The sequence below is a fragment of the Crocuta crocuta genome, unplaced genomic scaffold (assembly GCF_008692635.1).
Source record: "Crocuta crocuta isolate KB4526 unplaced genomic scaffold, BGI_CrCroc_1.0 scaffold52, whole genome shotgun sequence".
Lineage (NCBI taxonomy): Eukaryota > Metazoa > Chordata > Mammalia > Carnivora > Hyaenidae > Crocuta > Crocuta crocuta.
In genome coordinates, this window is record NW_027528617.1 from 3,030,005 (window position 1) to 3,051,074 (window position 21,070).

General features: G+C 37.3%; 1 protein-coding gene and 1 non-coding gene across 13 annotated transcripts in view; one reads left to right on the forward strand and one right to left on the reverse strand.

Moving 5' to 3' along the window:
• The window catches only part of CAMK2D (calcium/calmodulin dependent protein kinase II delta), a 305,906-nt gene that overhangs the window by 203,745 nt on the left and 81,091 nt on the right, over positions 1-21,070 (reverse strand). For all 12 annotated transcript variants that reach the window (XM_077755039.1, XM_077755034.1, XM_077755032.1 and 9 more), the window contains exon 3: positions 4,629-4,688. In XM_077755039.1, coding sequence (XP_077611165.1) covers positions 4,629-4,688 — 60 coding nt within the window. The remainder of the gene's footprint in view (positions 1-4,628; positions 4,689-21,070) is intronic.
• LOC144224173 (U6 spliceosomal RNA) lies at positions 10,828-10,934 on the forward strand. Its single transcript, XR_013332972.1, has one exon. It is a non-coding gene; the product is annotated as a U6 spliceosomal RNA (small nuclear RNA).

Here is a 21,070-nt window from a genome sequence, read left to right on the forward strand (position 1 = left end):
TTAGAATAAAACCTGAACACTCTAACCTGGCTTACAAGGGCCTATGTGGTCAGGCACCAACCTAACCTTGCAGGTCGCTCTCTCACTCATGGTAGGCTGCATACTGATCCTCTGACTCTTCTCCTAACAGGGAAGTTCATTCTGCCTGTAACCCTTTCTCCCTAAAGTTTTTCATGATGGATTCTTATCTTATACATAGAGAATTTAAATGTGACCCCTGCAGACATATCTTGCCTGACAAGTCACTCTAAAGTAATGACAAAGACTGTCCCCTTGACCAAAATTTAGGCTCCTTAGAGCCCTCTTTTTTGACGAGGCCTTGTCTCAGCCCTATACCCGACCTGACTAAGCTAGTCTTAGCATAGAATCCTACCAAGTTATCCGTCCATCTTTGATATGTGATCACCCCTGACATCTGATCAAGTTCTTCATCCCTCACCCTTGATGTGATCTCAGTCTCTGGCCTTCCTTTAATAAGACTCTTGTTAGTAGTTTCGTAAGTTCATTAAGAATCCTCCCACATTTGATATCTCCTCTTAGCAATTTTCAATTCACTGACCCTTCATTCTGCTCCCTGGCTATAAATCCCTAGTTGTCTCTGCTGTATTTGAAATTGAGCTAAACTCTTTCCTCTAATGCAATAATATAGAATAAAATCTGTCTACTGACTTTAATGAGTGTCTGATTCTGTTTCTCTTTGATAGCAGCCACCCAATCTCTGGTGTCAAATTACCTTATTTTAATTCTCTGCATAGAACTAATCTCCATGACATTATAATGATGGCCATTTGTTTATGGTCTCTCTCCTTACACTAGGGTGTGACCGTGGGAAAAGCAGGGATATTGTTTCTCTTGATTCCCACCTCATCGCCACCAGTGTGTTGAGCCTAGAACATGGCTGGCAATAGCTATACACTAAATAAATTTTGTTGAGTAAGACAATTTTAAAAATGATATTTTCATGGCTTATCTAAATGGGTATAAAAGAACGTAGAAGAGAATACTGGAAGTTATCATACATATAAGATTTATCAACAAAAGAGAGAAATAAATACCATAAATATTAAAAATGGTTTCCTTTGGTGTCTTCAGAAATTACTGTTTTCCAAACTTTCAACTGTTTGTTTTACTTTGAAAATCAGAAAAACATTAAAAAAACACTAAAGAAAAAAAAAGAGTGGCTTATGAATTACCAATTTTAGTCGGTTTATAATTGTTTCTTCAAGAGAAACCTTTTCCTTGCAAGTTCTCAGATTATTGATTCTGTGCCAAGAGAAAAGGCCCATAAAAAATAAAAAAAGTACCCAGCAAATTTTCACAGGAGAAAAAATTGTCAAAAGTTTTATTTTCTTCCTTCAAGTACTAAAACCCGACAGATTTTAAGATAACCAAGCAAGTAACAGAACAGAAGAAAAGAAGAAGAGGGTAAGAGTCCCATGCTAGATATCACATCTATTCAGGCGCATGGAGACCAAGTGCTGTTTTCTTTGGAGTGAACTGAAGCAGTAGTAAGCGAGTGAGCTATGGGACACTGTTAACCACATGCAATCATCTAGACAGGAAAAGCAGCACTCTGCTTATTGCTTGGCTCGCCTCTACTCTCCAGTGAAATCAGATGTCCATTATGGCATCCATTTTTAAAACACTCCTTTATTTGCTCCTGCTTACTATCTTTTGACAATTACTGTTGGTGTTTAATCATCTCTCTTTACATGAGCACACACAACTTCATCAGATTGCATAACATGAAGATCAGTTAAGATAATCAATTAAGATAATAGAAAATTAAAAACAAGTCAGACACATTTCTCCAATTAGAAAAAAAGTTTTGATGGAATCCACTGGGTGAGCTCTGGCCTTTGAGTTTTTACACTGGCTGTTTTTCTTTTTTTAATGTTTTATTTATTTCTGAGAGAGAGAGACAGACAGACAGACAGCGTGAGCAGGGGAGGGTCAGAGAGAGAGGGAGACACAGAATCTAAAGCAGGCTCCTGGCTCTGAGCTAGCTGTCAGTACAGAGCCTGACGTGGGGCTTGAACCCACAAACTGTGATATCATGACCTAAGCCGAAGTCGGACTCTTAACCGACTGAGCCACCCAGGCACCCCATACACCGGCTACTTGTTCCCTCTATCTGTTGATACTTTTTTCTCCAGAGAGCCACATGATTTGCTTCCTCCTGTTCTTCAGGTCTTTCTTCCAGTTTCATTCTCAGTGAAGTGAGAATGACCAACTATCTAAACTCAAAATCCCCCAGCATTCCCAATTTTCATTCCCAACTATCTAAAATCAAAATCCTCCACCATTCCCAGTTTTCATTCCCTGCTTTATTTTTCTTCTCAGTACTTAACCACAATATAACATCTTACATGTTGTTTGTTGTATGCCTACCCCCAAAAATGCAACCTATATGAGGGCATGTATAACGGTCTGTTGGACTACTACTGCATTGCCAGAAAATTAACTTGTTGGGTGAATGAATAATATGAATGAATTTGCCACTGTTAGGATTTTTGAGAATGAGTCTTAGAAGGTTAATCTATTGATGATTCATATCCTGCAGTATGGGATCACTAAAAATCTTTCTTGTGATTATAAACAGATCCCAGAATTCAAGGACCTGTAATTTCCATAGCTGCTTTCATACTATGAACTCTCGCAAGATGGAAGAAAACCTCAAGTGAGGCAATCAAGGAGCCATGATATTGGCTTCTATGGACCACTGAAAAAATTATGTGCTGTGTCAGGGTATGTAAAAGGTGCTGTCTATCTCATAAACTTTAGAACTTTCTCCTGTGTACAACTTCCCCTTTGTTAGGTTCCTAACATGGGTTTTCAAAATGAAAATTGTTCTTGTTTTAGTTTGAGTGTCTTTAGAATGTTGACTTTGGTCTCCTAGAGGAAATGAGGACAACCAGTTTCAGTATCTACAAAAACTGAGCTTCACAGAAAGACCTTGATTAAAAACAAAACAAATAATATCTCTTATTCACAAGAATGACAAGTGCACCAAAAATTTCATTTTATCTTAAACCTGAGCAAGAACAGTGCTCTTTAAACCATAGTGGGTCATACTGTGTCATTTCTCACTAGCCAGTATTACGGGCTGAACTGGGTCTCTCCAAAATTGTGTCTCAACCCCAGTACCTCAGAAAGTGACTATATTTGAAGATGAGGTCTTGAAAGGGCATTTAAGTTAAAATGAGGTCATGAAAGACCCTAATCCAAAATGAAGGTGCGCTTATAAAAAGAAAAAATTACAACAGAGATGAGACCATTTAAAGACAGAGGGAGAAGACATCTATCTACAATCCAAGAAGGAAGGTCTCAGAAGAAACAAACCCTGCCAACACCTCGATCTCAGATTTCCTACTTCCATAATGGTGAGAAAATAAATGTCTCTGGTAAAGCCATCTAATCTGCTGTAGTTTGTTATGGCAGCCCTCACAAAATAATATAGCCAACAAAGAAATGCCAAAGACTATCAGGGTAAGACAACTTAAAAAGAGGTAGATTTATATTACAGCATTGTTTTGTTCTCTCTCTCTCTCTCCAACCAAAAGGTTCACTTTAGACAGCTGCTAGTTTGTTAATGTTTCAGATTTACTTGGTAGTATCCGTTCATTCACTCAAGAACCTAAGAAGTATGCAGGATACTAAAACCTTCAAGTCCGGAATAGAAATTGAATGGTCCTATTCATAAAAATAGAAGAACTATAAACCTTCTCAGTGAATGATTTTGCAATTCTACCACATTATCACTCTCCTCTCTCACTACTTTTACATCACAAACAATTTGGTTGACAAGATATCTCACCAGAGCCAGGGCAGTGACATTTATCCAAAATAATCAAAACTACTGTCAGAGAATCATGTCCTTGTTCTTTCTTGTTGTTTTTGTCTGTTGTTCTTTTCCTTTCTTTTGTTTCTTCTATTTTTCCTATATTCATCAGTTTTTTTTATTGTGAACATTAGCATGTTATTTTAGAATTCATGAGGGATAATATTCTAAAATAACTTTACTAGTTTCTGGAAAAGAATCAATGATTATGAGAAAAACTCCTCAGAGGATAGGTAAAAAGTAACTTAGCTGACTAAAATAATGTCATAAATTCTGTCTCCAAACTTCAGCAATGGCAGAAAATCCTTATAAACAAATAAAAGCACTATTGAGTTAATAATACTTTATGTTATTTATATTATTTTTAAAGTGCCAGTATATAAAGAATTGCTACCTTTTGAAAAACTTTTCAAAAATTTTGAAGAATCAAATGTAATCAAGACGAAAAATTAGAAACTTATTTCTTAAGAGTCGCCAATAGTCTACTGGGAGTCTGGGTAGCTTAGTTGGTTGGGTGTCTGACTTTGGCTCAGGTCATGATCTCACGGGTCAGAGTTCTAGCCCGTCAGAGTTCAAGTCCCACATTGGGCTCTGCTGACACCTCAAAGCCTGGAGCCTGTTTCAGATGCTTTGTCTCTCTTTCTCTCAAAAATAAACAAACATTAAAATAAAAAAAAATTAAGTTGCAAATAGTCTAAATTACTAAAGTAACATTTTTATTGTGATTAAAAAATACACAACATAAACTCTAATTAACATTTAAAATACATTGAAAAGATTTCCTTACCAATATTGGGGTGCTTCAAAAGACGGCAAATTCTAGCTTCTCGTTCCAGTTTCTGATGATCTGTTTAAAAATAATAATAAAATAAATCACAACTGTTAGCAAATATTAAAAGACAATAAACAGCATATCAAAATGACATAAAGCCTTTACATTTATTGATCTTGTGATCTCTTTTTAAAAAGTGATCATTTGTAGTAGGTGAACATAATATAGTTGAACAATCTAATTTTCTTCTTTCTCATTGGCTTGATGCTTGATAGACTGAGATCCAAAGAAGAGCTGAATTTAGGCAGGTTGGAGAAGACTGCAGATGGCACAAGAGTATTCTTTTACCTTAAGTATATATTGTTACAACAACTTAAATAACCCATTATAGACATACACATTTAGGCAGAAGATGCCTGTCTAGACACTGGAATGCCATGGAAACAGTACTAAGGAGGCTTATAGTTTGTCCCTAATGAAGAAGTATTTCCTGTCGTTCATATTTTCTATCAACCACTCTTCATTAGATTGTTGGTTCAACTTCCTAGGTTTATGATGTTCTTCCTTATATAAGACTTCCAAAAATCTCAAATTGCTTGCCCATTTTTACCCTTCTGTTTACCTAACCATGTCTCTGAAAGAGCATGACCACTGTAAACCTGCATTTTAAGAACTATTTAGATACTCTTCTTTGGCTTTGTGGTGGTTCATATACATATATTTATAACCAAAAATCACTGGTCAAATTACATAATAAATGGCAAAAAGAGGCAAGAACAGGGCAGAAACACATGTTGCCAATAAGAACAGCACTGCAGAGTGGTCATTAGTTGATAGCCTTCCATAAATAATTGACTTAAATCTTACAATAGTCCTATGAGAATAGGCACATGATCCCTGTTTTAAAAATATAAAAACTAAGGCATAAAGAGGTTAAGTGATTTGCCCCAAACTACAAACTTAGTGGCATCTACCAAATCAGTTCTCATTAACTAGAATCATAAAAGATCCTTAAGAGAAGGAGGGGAACACCCATCTAACTACCCACATATAGTACATACCAATCATCCTCAACCTCTGTGGTCTCAGAATCCCTTAGCACTCTTAAAAATTACTGAGTACCCCCAAAGAGTTTTATTTATATGGGTTAGATCTATTAATGCTTACCTTATGAGAAACAAAACTAAAAAAAAATTAAATATATATTCATTCATTTAAGACAATAATGAATCCATTATATTAACACAAGTGACTGCATTTAATTTTTAAACATTTTATTTGGAAGTAACAAATTTACATAAAATTTGAATGTAAATTTACATAAAATTTGAATGTAAATTTACATAGAATTTTATATACTAAAAACACTTATATATTAACACTTTACCCATTTTAAAAAATAATTTATGTTCTCTCTTTCCCTATGTATGTATATATGTCCGTGTATATTTATATACATATTAATACACAAATATACATACAAATAAATGGGTTTATATCTAATTTTTTTACCTGAATCATTTGAGCATAAGTTACAAACATCAAGGCCCTTTGGCCCCTAAAATTTCAGTGTGTATTACCTAAGAATTATGATCTTCTCTTATAATCACAGACACTACAGTTATCAGCTTCAGCAATGTCACATTGATACCTTACCATCAATATCACAGGAATGATATTCAATCACATTTGCTATATTAAATTGGTTAGAAGAAAGTCACTAAGCTGGCCCACTTTTATTTTTATTTTTTTTTACAAATAGTTTATTGTCAAATTAGTTTCCACATAACACTCAGTGCTCATCCCCACAAGTGCCCTCCTCCATGCCCATCCCTCCTCCCCCCCACATCCATCAGTCCTCAGTTTTTGTCAGCATTCAAGAGTCTCTCATGGTTTGCCTCTCTCCCTTTCCCCCATCATTTCCACCCTTCTTCTCCCCCTTGTTCCTCCGTCAAGTTCCTCCTAATCCTCCTATACGTGCAAACATATGGTATTTGTCCTTCTCTGCCTGACTTATTTCGCTCAGCATAACACCCTCAAGGTCCATCCATGTTGCTACACATGGCCAGATTTCATGGTTTCTCATTGCCATGTAGTATTCCATGGTATAGATAAACCACATCTTCTTGATCCATTCATCTGTTGATGGACACTTAGGCTCTTTCCATGTTTTAGCTATTGTGGAGAGTGCTGCTATGAACATTGGGGTACATGTGCTCCTATGCATCAGCATTTCTGTATCCCTTGGGTAAATTCCTAGCAGTGCTATTGCTGGGTCATAGGGGAGTTCTATTGTTAGTTTCCTTAGGAACCTCCACACTGTTTTCCAGAGGAGCTGTACCAGTTTACATTCCCACCAACAGTGTAGGAGGATAAGCTGGCCCACTTTTAAGGAGAGGTAAATATACAAGGGCAAGAATACAAAGATCATTGGGGCCTGCCACATCTAACATTATAATAGTTTTCATGAGCTTTTGGCTTCACTTACTTTTTCTTCTATACAATCAACATAACACAGTGATCTCCTATGATTCCAGAGGCAATCTGCACTCTCCTACTGGGGTATGTCTGACATCCCAAACATCCTAAAGTTTTCATTAAAGCCACAATTAAGCAATAATGGGCATGCTTTATGTTCAACATCCAGTTTAAAACTTCCTTTAGAGGGAGTAGGTAGGTGAGGAATGATTAAGTGCGCCTAATAATACCAAAAGCACATTTCTGTATTTATCCCTCTAAAGGGATGATTAAGTTTTACACATTTAAAATTTCCTTTACTTTTAATTCACTCAACAACAAAAATTGTGCATCCTACCTCATGATTCCCAGCTCTCACAACTACAGTGGTAAGAGGCAATGACAGATTAGAAAAGGTAAGACATCCATAATACTGTTGATATCACCATCTGAACATCTTCTTTTATTATCCACACACCCTGCAGCTACTTAAGAAACAGCTTCATTTATCATTTGATATTTATTAAAGTATTCAAACTAAAATAGTTTGACTGTTTTCTTCCTTTGAAGCTCAACTCCACACTGTCAAAATGAATAAAAATATAACCCTTTGGGCAGTAATATTGTCAGGTCTGATAAGATACATGTTATTAGCAATGGATGGTTGAAGATCTACCATACAAAAAATGCCATGAGGAAAATATGTCCTCATTCAGTTTTGACATGGCATCAGTAGGGAGTTACTAGTACAAGATCTCTGGGTATAATTTTTTTTAATGTTTATTTATTTTTGAGAGAGAGAGAGAACAAACATGTACACATAGCAGGAGAGGGGCAGAGAGAGATGGAGAATTACAAGCAGGCTCCAGCCTCAGAGCTGTCAGCACAGAGCCCAAAGGAGGACTCAAACCCATGAACTATAAGATCATGACCCAAGCTGAAGTCAGACACTCAACCAACTGAGCCATCCAGGTGCCCCAAGGTCTCCGGATTTTAAGTTTCTGAGAATTTTGAGAAAAAGTAGTCACTTTAAGATACTTATGTATACATCAGCTTTAAGATACTTTTAGATACTTTTTTATTTAATAAGGTATTTTATTTCAAATGTGATAAATGTGAATTTGAACCTAATGAAGTAAATCCTTCACTCCTGTTCCAAATCAAAATTTAATCTTTATGGAGAATAACTCTCTCATCACATATGGAAATTAAAGGGCTAGCCTTAAATCTCTTTCACAGAGTAATAGGAGTTATCACTAAAGCTACATAAAGCAACAACTTCTTTATCTGGCAACATGAATGAATAACTTTCATCAAGTTCATTTCAAAAGTAACTACCCTCACAAATGACAAACAACTTAAAATGTTAACCTCTTGGGGGTCAAATAATCATTGCTTTCTTAACTAAATTACATATAAAATAATTTAACCTTTTTTGAAACCATAGGGTCATCATGATTAACACTAATTATTACTCCTCTGTAATTCAGTGAAGTCCTCAGAGGCTACTGAGGTGTGAAAGGCCACAGGGTATCACTCTGTGTTCGTTCTGCCCCCTACCCTTCAATGCGGAATCACCTTGTCAGTACAGGTAATGGCAAAGGATGGTCTGGACAGGGGGAGGAGGTTGGCTGTCATAACTGATAAATGTACCACTTCTCCCTCTAAACACTCACACACAGGTGTAAATATACAACTTAAGGAAGACATGGATTTGCCACACCCAAAAGGGTTAAATTCTTCTAGTTCCCCCTCCCCACAAACAGATTCCCACCCATAAATTGATCTTATATAGCAGTTATGGAAGAGTAACTCCTCACTGTCAAGAAAACAGAATGTTTAAAATCCAATTTCATCATTAATGTCTGTTCTGGCAGCCTTTTGCTTTGCCAGTGTAAGCTGCTATCTTCCCTGCCCCTATTCTCCTTGGTTGTTCCTTGGTCCAGTGCTCCAGTCTGAGATCAATGCCTTAGATCTATGTATTTTTGAGAGCAGGTTAATCCGGCTTTTCTGGCTTCTCCACTACAACCAACCGAACTTGATTCTTAACTTTGTCACATGTGTTTCATTTCTAAGAAACTACAGTCTCAAGTAAGAGACATCCCTGTTCCCCACCTGGAATCACATCTGGCTGGCTATCCATTTTCAGAAGAGGAAAGATTAAACAAAATGGATCTAAACTACGTTAAGTGTGTATTGTTGCATCTTTTTATCATACCTTTTCTATATCTTCCCGAGTATTTTACCATCCAGCTCTTACTGCTGTATCTTCAGTACATAAAACAATTTTAGGTACACATAACAGGCATTACATAAACCTTTGTCAACTGAATAACGGAATTACAGATAACCGCCCTTTTGTTGTTTCATCATTAGTATGAGCTAAGAATGGGGGAAACCAGGATAAAAAAATATAAAACACTCACAAATGCCCTGGCAGTGATAATCTGAAGAGATCGTTCCTGAATAAAAGGCACAATTCTTAGTACACGGATTCTGGAGCACTGTAATGTGGCTACTCAGAGGCCTTGTTCCTGAAGGTTTTAGAATTATATTGTGAATACATTTTTCTTGTTAGAGGAATTACTTCAAGCTTAATGAGGCATTCCTTTGGTAGGAATACAGATTCTGTCCATTTAAGTAGGTCACATTTAAAACCACACTGTAAGTGAGAAGGAGATATTTAAAGGGGGTTCCTCCATTATAAAACCTGAGTATGATGTATATGGATTTAAAGCTGTCACATTCATTTAACAAAGGGTTTTTTTTAATTCACAATTAAATATTATCCCTTCATTTTATCCTTTTATTTTAAACTAGGCTTAATCCACATCATAAATTTGATTTTTTAAAAACTATTTGACCCAGATTCTTACTGACATTGAGTATTGGTCACTTCCCATTATTTTCTGCTGCCCACTAATATCCAGGATAAGTCAGTAAGATTTTATAACTATATAGGATGATGTTTTTCCCTTCATGGTAAAGTAGAATTAGATAGTAGAAAGTTCATATATCTTAATTTAGGAGTGAAACCTGAATTGCTTTTTCTGTGTGGGAAGCTCATGCAAATCTTAAATTCTGACTTATGATGTTAGTCAAACCTCCATTGTATATGGACTGGACACTATGGTTTATGATTTCTTTTTGTGGAAAACCTTTTTTCCCCTGCTTTTTTTTCAACATCACATAGAGACAAATCAGGCCTCTACTTCATTTTACCTTCTTTCTGCGATTTCACTTGTGGAGGAAGATGGAATTGTCCACAGGTGCCGGAGAAATAAAAGGCCCATGATAAAAGTTCCTGATTTTGTAGAACTCTACATGCAGAGACAACCCAGAGAGATGCAAAGACCTCAGGTTTCAGAGGAAAACAGACAAGATTCGCTATCTGGTTCTACAGCTTGCTATTAGCTGGGTATCAAAGTTCCTTGACTGCTCAAAAGATTCATCGATAAAATGGGCAAAAACTATCTAGCACCAGGTAGCATATCTGGGACATGGTACATACTCGATAAGTTACTGTATATCATTACAATTGTTATTATTACTAGAAATCTGTTTAACTTCAAAAAAAACTAAATTTCTAACAGATACTATTAATTCCATCAAGTATTATTCATTTTAATGTACTCTAATATACTATGAAAACCACTTTTCCATAAAGTCATACATTTATACTATATAGGCTACTTATTGTTAATTGAAACAATGGAAAAGCCGCTGATATCTGTGATCAGAAAGAGACAAATATATTGTGCTCGCTTCGGCAGCACATATATTAAAATTGGAACGATACAGAGAAGATTAGCGTGGCCCCTGCGCAAGGATGACACGCAAATTCATGAACCATTCCATATTTTTAATCAGAAGACTCTAGATGCTGGTGAGGATGTGGAGAAACAGGCACCCTTCTACACTGCTGGTGGGAATGTAAACTGGTGCAGCCCCTCTGGAAAACAGTGTGGAGTTTCCTCAAAAAGTTAACAATAGAACTCCCCTGTGACCCAGCAATAGCACTGTTAGGAATTTACCCAAGGGATACAGGAGTGTGGATGCATAGGAGCACATGTACCCCAATGTTCATAGCAGCACTCTCAACCATAGCCAAAACATGGAAAGAGCCTAAGTGTCCATCAACTGACGAATGGATCAAGAAGATGTGGTTTATCTATACGATAGAATACTACATGGCAATGAGAAAGAATGAAATCTGGCCATGTATGGATGGACCTTGAGGGTGTTCTGCTGAGCGAAATAAGTCAGGCAGAGAAGGACAAATACCATATGTTTGCACGTATAGGAGGATTAGGAGGAACTTGGCGGAGGACCAAGGGGGAGAAGAAGGGGGGAAATAGTGGGGGAGAGGGAGAGAAGCAAACCATGAGAGACTCTTGAATACTGAGAACAAACTGAGGACTGATGGGTGTTGGGGGGGTTGAGGGAGATGGGCATGGAGGAGGGCACTTGTGGGGATGAGCACTGGGTGTTATATGGAAACCAACTTGACCATAAACTGTTTGTAAAAAAATAATAATAAAATAAACAAGAGAAACCAAAAAAAAGAAAGAGACAAATATAGTAAAATATGGACAAAAGCTCCTAGTTATTCTATGTTATTGAATATTCTAAACATCTCAGAAATAAAGACTATATGAAGACAATTTTGACTATAAAATTTTTAAACAAATTAAACTGACTTGTTTTATATGCAAATTGTATTGTTTATTCATTCATTTCCCACATCCAGAATGAATGGTTATCTGGTAAATAATTTATCATAATATTTCAGAGAGAACTACTGGATAATATATTTAGCCAATTTTCTAGGAATATAAAAGAATAAACAGTGAAATCTGATGGCACCACTCTTAAGCTGTCCTTCAGGGGACATTTTCCCTCTCCCATGACAACAATGACATTCATTCAGAGACATAACATTACATCTGCTATGAAAATAATGCTTTATATAAAATTATGAAATGTAAGACAAAATCTCTCTAAGACTCTTCTTGAATGGCAATTTAAACAAGGCTACAATATGTATAGGCCTCTTAGAACTTTAAATAGTGAATATTAATTTATGTAAAATACTTTCATATAAATGTTTAATATCTGATTATACAGAATACATAGAACATCTATATTCCTACCAAGAATGAAGGTGGAAATGCTCTGTTCAGACATATAAGAAGTCTTATGAGAGTCTCTCAGTAAGTAAGCCTCTCATTAGTTCCATGTGATGGGCTAAGAGAATTTAAATTGAGTTTTTATCCTCTGGGAGGGGGAGAGGGGAGTCTTCTAGAATTTAGGCACAGGGCATAGAAAGCTGAAAAGATGACTTGGTGGAATACAGATTTCCTCTAGACGATCAAGGGAGGAGATGGACAGAAGCCTTGTTTATGTCCCTCATAGTATCAGGTGACATCAGCCAGCTCACCTCCTAAATTCAAAGCCTCTCATGGTGTTGCCATCTTCCTCTTATGGACGTGCCTCTTCCTGCCTGTGCCTCCCTCATTTTGCTAACATAGTGGCATCACTCATTGCATGTTCTAGGGAAGGGAACTTGGACAGATACTGTCAGGAGAAGCAAAACAGGAAGCAAAAGAAGAGGAAGATGGTACCCAGAACAGATACATAGCCAGGACAAGCCTCTATAGCAAGTCACAGTCCAGGCTTGTTCAGAGGAGGAAGGCAAACTTTCCTAGATTGCATTTTTCCCCCACATTTTTTAAAATTATTTTTTCTAATGTTTATTTTTGAGAGAGAGAGAGAGACAGTGTGAGCAGGGGAGGGGTAGAGAGAGAGGAAGACACAGTACCTGAAGCAGGCTCCAGGCTCTGAGCTGTAGGCACAGAGCCTGATGTGGGGCTCGAACCCATGAACTGGGAGATCATGACCTGAGCTGAAGTTGGAGCTCAACGGACAGAGCCACTGAGGTGCCACTCCTCCACATTTTAATTTAAATTCTAGTTATTTATCATATACTGTAATTTTGGTTTCAGGAGTAGAGTTTAGTGATTCATCATTTATATATAATACTCAGTGCTCATCACCAGTGACCTCTTTAACACCCATCAACCACTTAGCCCATCCCCTACCCACTTCCCTCCATCAACCTTCAATTTGTTCTCTATCATTGAGTCTCTTATGGTTTGCTTCCCTCTCTCTTTTCTTCCCTTCCCATATGCTCATCTATTTTCGTTTCCTAAATTCCACATGAATGAAATTATATGGCATTTATATTACTCTGACTTATTTCACTTAACATAATACACTGATAGCTCCATCAACATCATTGCAAATGGCAAGACTGCATTCTTTGTGATGGCTGAGTAATATTCCATTCTATAAATATACCACATCTTCTTAGATGGCATTTAGAACACAAGGTGTCAGACTGAGAGTTCACACAAAACAGATAGAGGACTCAATAGTATGACTGGAAGCTGCTCTGGCTCAAGTCATGGTTAACATCATTAAAATACAACTTTTTTTTTTAATTAAGTAGGCTACACACTCAATATGGGGCTTGCACTCATGACCCTGAGATCAAGAGTTGCATGCTCTACTGACTGAGCCAGACAGGTGCCCCAAAACAAACCTTTATGTAAACAAACTATGAGGCTATTAATTTGTACATATTAAGAAAATATATCAATTTATCTATATATTTATTTTAATTAGTAATCTAATTCATACAGCGTTTTAAAAAATTATTTTAATCTTATTCCTACAGAAGGGTCATGAACTTTGTATAATATCTCATTCTGCCCCAGTCTCTAGAATTTGGTCTATGCAGTACTCTCCCAAGTGTAATTTTATTTGTGCTTTTGGAAGAATTGAGCTGCACAATTCCATTCTCGTGTTTAGGCATAACAGAGCTAAGTCACTTGAGACACCGTATATTAAAATCTTTTAAACTTACTACCTAGAGACTGAAAGGATCCAGAATGGAAATAAGACATACTGAAGATAAATACCATCCACGCTTTACCATTTTTTTCCAGTGGCCCAGATGATTTTTATAGGCAGTTGCAAAGTAACATAAGAGAGTCTTTACTTCAGGGACTTCACAGTAAGAAAAATAAAATTTTCTTGCTTGCTGTGGTAAGCACATTTTGCTGTTCTTAAATATGATTTTTTCTAATAATTGAATACACACAAATTATTCAAAACATGAAAAGTATAAAATATATAATTTTCCATAGGACATTTTTTTCCTCATGTAGTTTAATGTTAATACATTAACAACAAAAGTAAAAAGATAACTCTGGATAACAATTTAGAAGAATGAAAGAGAAGAGAATCACATGGACTTTTATGGTTCCTTTATGCACCTGGAACATTCAGTTAGTCACTTTTCTGTTATTGAGTTTCCCTGAGATGGAACTATGAAGCTAACAAATCTTAAACTTCAGGGCTTTTCAGATGCAGGGGTCCCTAAAGGATCTTAGCTATTGGATCATATGTTCTCATAAAACTTGCAAAACAAGATGTTTTAACGCAATCAGTTATGGTCATTATCTCCTTTCACTGCCTCTTCCCCTCAATCATGCCTCCCCTTGTAATGAGTGATACTCAGTGGCTATGAACATTTTTGAGATCTAGCTAAGGGGAGGCTGAGTGGAGGATACAATTTAGTTTGGTTATAATGGAACATATTTCCTTGGTTCACAGCCACTTCTGGGTACAGTTGTCTATTAGTCATCCCGATGTAAGAATGCTTCCAGGAATACACCCACCTCCCAGGCTACTGTAGACTGATAGGACACTCCAGTATGTGAACTTGTACTACAAATCACCCACGACTGTGGCTGTGCAGGGGAGAAAGAGCAATGTTTATTTTAGCTATTTTTCTAAATTCTGTTTTGCTTTGCAATATCTGTTAGCTTCTTAAAATTCATAATTTCTTGTGACTATTTTCATTCTAAAAATAGATTTACTATTGAATTTCATTTTGTATTTGTAATTTTCTTTTTTGGGGGGAGAATACTCTAAATTGTGTAATTCACAGGATCTACACTCCTTTATAGTCACAAAAAAAGAAAACTTATTGTTCAAATTCTTAACATATCAAAATCACACACAATAGAGTTCTTCACAAAACTTCTGTTAATTTTCTTTAAGTAAATAGATACTCATTTATATTACTAAGCTATGTATTAAAAAAAACTATACACATCTTACATTAGTCATGAGTGACTGAACACAGTAAAAAGATCACCAGGGGCGCCTGGGTGGCTTAGTCGGTTAAGCGTCCGACTTTCGCTTAGGTCATGATCTCGCGGTTCGTGGGTTCGAGCCCCGTGTCGGGCTCTGTGCTGACTGCCGGCTCAGAGCCTGGAGCCTGTTTCAGAGTCTGTGACTCCCTCTCTCTCTGACCCTCCCTGCTCATGCTGTCCCTCTCTCTCTCTCTCCTAGAAATAAATAAAACATTTAAAAAATTAAAAAAAAAAAAAGATCACCAAGTTGAAAATCAGGGAGAAAAAAAATGACTTCCAGTACATGCTCTGCAAGGAATTAAGGATAGAAAAGATCAAATCTTATAAAAGTGAAGAACTATATTTATTCCTCTCACCCCTCAGAATATTACATATTTGAGATGATTTATGTTTAAATTTAGGGGGAAAATTCCTATTTCAGACATGGTACTTCTATATGAACATATTTATTAAGCATTTTTATTAAGCAGAAATAAGGACACTGATTGATGTTTTGGAAAATAAAATAACTCATTATGTCTAACTATTCATGAATAAATAATTAAACTAGAAATCACAGGTTTAACAATAATACCCTTCCAACTGGAGATGGAAAGTGAAACTATCATTATTGATCTATATTCCCCAAGTTAAAATATATTCAAGACACCTAGTGTTGTCTCTACATATTTAATCACATATGTCTAATTTACCTACATCTTGAGGATGCTTTTATTTCCTATACACTACAAACAGGAGGTTTAATTTAGCCACCTAAATAAAAAAATACTACTGAAACAAGATATTAAAATAAAGTAATGGGCTCAGTTTTCATTGAAGTTCTGAAGGCTAAAAACAATTGTCAGGTATGGGATGCTAAAACCATATACTCAGGACTTGCTGAGCGGTCAGTCGAAGGCATTCTGCCATTATGAGCCCATTGCTCACGTCCAGCTGTACAAGAGCAGGTAATGAGACCACCAGGGAGGAGTGCTCTGGATGGAGCCCTCAGAACACTCTTTATCCCCTTCCCTTTGCCCTTCACTGGAAAGTAGCTTACTCAAGGATACTGAATTGAGGGAAGGAAGGGGTGCATCTGAGAGAAATATCTGAAGAAGTTCATCCCCTACGGTTTGAGCAAAACAAGTACAGCTTCCTATTTTAAACCAAACTCCAAAGGCATGAAATTTTGGCTGGCTAGCTGCCCTGGAAATGCAAAGCAGAGTAGGCTCCGTCATAATCAGGCTATTACTTCTACCACCAGCAAGACAAAGATCCACATTTCTGTGAGATAGATGGGAGCCCCTAGAAGGAACAGATTATTTTATAAGGGACAGTTCCCAAGAGGCCCACCTAAAGAGGCGATATGAACCAAAAAAGGAGTGGAATGCCAAAAGTCCAGAAGTTGGAAAGGCCACTAAAAATAGCCAGCCAGGGGAGGCATGGCCATCATTAGCAAAAGGTCACCAATGTTCCCTAGGAGGTATTGTCCAGAAACCCACAAAAATGACCCACCAGATCAGAAATCATGCATCTCGCAGACAGTAGTGAAACGAGACATACACAGCTCTTTGTAGCATTGTCCTGAAGGACCAGCGAATGGGAGAGGAAGTGAGGGGCAAAGAGTGCTGGGTACAACACCTCTCTCTGGTCCCTAGAGTCTCTCAAGCATGAAACAGGCCTGACTTGGTAGAGGGGACAAGTCTTAAACGATATCATACTGGTCAGGACTTTTCAATTTCTGCAGTGAGACTACTGTGATTCAAAGGAAGTGCAGAGCTCTAAGATCTGACCAAGACTTCCTCAAGAGCACAAATGAACACGTACAATGGGATTGAAAGAGCAGGGAAGGGTGGTCTCAGTGGGGAGTAAATGATCTGATTACAGTACTTTCAAATAGTCAGAGGTTATAAATATTTTCTTTAACAAATCTAAAACCTTCTAGAACTTGGATCTCTTTTATAGAAGTTTTTTAATGTTCATTTATTTTTTAGAGGAAGATACAGAGCACGACCAGGAGAGGGGCAGAGAGAGAGGGCGACACAGATTCCGAAAGAGGCTCCCAGTTCTAAGCTGTCAGCACAGAGCCTGATGTGCGGCTCGAACTCATGAACTGCAAGATCCTGACCTGAGCTGAAGTCGGACGCTTAACTGGCTGAGCCACACAGGTGCCCCTAGAATCTGGATCTACTAATATTGTTACTTCTTTCACACTGCAGTCGTCAGCTGCAGATACATGTTCAACTTCCCATGGAAGCAGAGCTAGGAAGAACAGATTACATCAGAATACCTGTGAAATGTGTGTAGTTTCCAGTCAGTCACCTAAAACTTTTCTAGATAACTTACAATTTAGAGCGTATCATCTTATTCTATCTGATCTTGAAATTATAATGCATCAGAAATGCAGAGCAAAATTCCCTGCACTTAAGAGAGTGTCATTCTGTTTTTAGAATTAATTAAGTAATTAATTAATTTGCGACTGAGAGTGAGCACCAGCAGAAAAGGAGCAGAGAGAGAGTGTGCAAGAGAATCCCAAGCATGCTCCATGCATAAACACAGAGCCCCACACTGCGCTCGATCTCCTGAACCATTACATCATGACCTGAGCAGAAATCAGGAGTCTAATGTTTAACGCCATTCAGGCGTCCAGAGAGTGTCATTCTTAATTCATCATTCTAAATGTCATCCTTTAACACTCACTGGTAATATTTATCTTTTCCCTAGAATTCTCTATCTCAAGTAAGTGCTGCATCATTTAGAACACATATTTGCTCTTGGCATGGCATCACAAACTGGGCCAGCTCTAAAGCAAAAGCTTTTTGCAACCCTGCCTGGCCCGATGCTTACAGTTTACAGGAGGCATATTAAATGTCACCCAAACTGACTTTGGTTCTTTCTGAACTGTAAAAAAGGAAGATGCTTGCCCATCTGTGGAAAATTCTAAAGCCATCAGGCAAAATCTGTCCTGGGCTGACATATAAAATTAATTTCTACCCCCATTATAATGAAGAGAACCCACTGCCCAGCTGCTAAGTGTCTGTCTGCAGGGTGGCACAGGAAAAAAAAATCTGATTTGTGTCAATCCACACGTATTCTGAGAATCAAAACAAGATGTAGTAACAACTGGAAAGGGGGCAGGGGAACCTCTAGGAGCTCATCATTTTTTTGTATCACAGTTAAATCAATGGCTACATCTCCTCAGGGAATCAAATACCAGAGGCACTAGGGAGAAACCCATACCATTTGCTCCTTAAAACCTGAGACTCTAGGACTTCTGCCAAGTGACCTAGAAATATAGGACTATGACTTCCGGAGGCCTTTGAAGAGAGCATCTTGCATTAGCATCTCACAGTAGAATCATATACGAAGCTATAGTCCACCCCTGCATATTCCATCCTTGAGATCTCACCTCTATCCTATACAAGAAATCTTTTCTTCCTTTTCACAGAGTCTTATTCCTGGCTTATTTGTCCCTGTCCCTGTTTACCTTCTCCTTTCACCCTAATATTATTTTTTTAATATTTTTTTTAAAAAAAGGTAGATTCCAACTAGAATATATATTCCAACTAGAATACACACACACACACACACACACACACACACAACTTCAGCTAAAATAAATATCATTTAAAACACCACTACCCAGCTATCCCATTATTTACATTTTGATCCATGTCCTGCCAGGTGTTTTTTGCATATATATAACAGGCTACTTCTGACTTTAAAATCATAGTTTATATACTTTTGTAAACTCTCTGAATCTCTCAAGCAATTGCTCAATAAAAAGACAGACTGCTGGCTGGCTGGCTAAACAAATGAATGATAAAAGCTAACAAACCAGAATTTGGGGAGACAGGAAGACCTGCCTAAACAAAAGTTACCTTAATCATATCAGATGCCCCTCCATGCAATTTCTGTCAAAAGGACCTGACTGGCTCCTCAAAAAATTTGCATAAATGGTATAGTTCCCATGGAATCAGAGGGAAATTAATCATTCTAGTTCTAAAGTTCACTTTTGGGGAGAAAAAAACCCCTGAGACTCATATGTAAATAGTGGACAAGCAAATTTGATTGTAGTCACAGAGGTAAAAATTATCATGTAAAATTTATAAAAATTTGCAGGCTTGTATGAAAATAAGAACAACGAAATCTTCCATCTAAAATAGCTGCACTGTTTACTTCATTCATAATTTATTACTATGCTTTATTCATCAACATCTACCATTCATCTTTGGGTAAGCCAAGAAGATCTGCACAGGCTCGACACAAGTAATTACAACATAGTTCCTGTCATCCTGGAATCTGCAACCCAAATGAGAAGACTCCTTTAGCTCCGATTTTATGTCCCTATAACTGGCCAAAATACAATGAAAAAATGGAAAAAAAATCACTCAAAATCCAGGCTTTCTCTATCATACAAACCATTCAAATCTTAGGAAAGTTTTATTTGGCTAAAGTGGTTCTCCCTTCCTGATCTGTCCCATGAACCCTAACCATTCAATCTACTTCGTTTAATTAAAGATGTTGCACCTAGCCAGTCCTCTCCTCCGTTCACAGCCTGCCACGTTAGGCTACTTCAACAAACATGTGGATAACTCGTCCACACACAGCTTCTCAGTTCCTTGACCACTTTGCCTCCAGTGTGACCTTCACTTCCTGCCCATTTCAGTCACTACTCTGGTAGTCATTCCTTGAAACTTGGTCATCCTCATCCAGAGTCAGGAAATTGAAAACCCTAATCTCCAACCACCAACTGCTCATTTTCCAAAGAGAGTGTTCAATATCTTCTAGGTAACTATTTTTCAAACTGTCAGGAGCACCATGAGTCCACTGACTCCTCCACTTCTCCCAATCCATAACTCCTATCCATTATTCACTTTCCTCCACACCCCTACTCTCTCCACCAGCCTTTTGAGGGCCTCAAATGTGCCATGGTTCTCCCACCTCAGAACCTTTGTGCATGCTATCTCCACTGCTGGAATACTCACTCCTCCTTTCTTCATCTAATTTATACCTATTCATTCCTCATATCCTAAAACAAATTTTTCTCTTCAAGGAAGCTATTTCTAACATGCACAAATCCTATATTATTGGTTCTCACACACAGTACAAATTCCACTTTGGTATTACTTGCTTCATTTGTGATTCTTTTAGTCGGTTGTAGCATTTTTTTTTTAAATGATCTATCTCTGCAATAAACTGTAAGGTCCAGACAACAGGATCTGTTTTTCTGTTCACCATATTATATCCCACACCTAAGACAGTGTCTGACACATAGTAAAGAAACAATAAATATTAAATGGATTTGTAAGTAAACACGGAAAAAGTAATACAAATATGAAAGTAGGNTTTTCAAACCGTCAGGAGCACCATGAGTCCACTGACTCCTCCACTTCTCCCAATCCATAACTCCTATCCATTATTCACTTTCCTCCACACCCCTACTCTCTCCACCAGCCTTTTGAGGGCCTCAAATGTGCCATGGTTCTCCCACCTCAGAACCTTTGTGCATGCTATCTCCACTGCTGGAATACTCACTCCTCCTTTCTTCATCTAATTTATACCTATTCATTCCTCATATCCTAAAACAAATTTTTCTCTTCAAGGAAGCTATTTCTAACATGCACAAATCCTATATTATTGGTTCTCACACACAGTACAAATTCCACTTTGGTATTACTTGCTTCATTTGTGATTCTTTTAGTCGGTTGTAGCATTTTTTTTTTAAATGATCTATCTCTGCAATAAACTGTAAGGTCCAGACAACAGGATCTGTTTTTCTGTTCACCATATTAT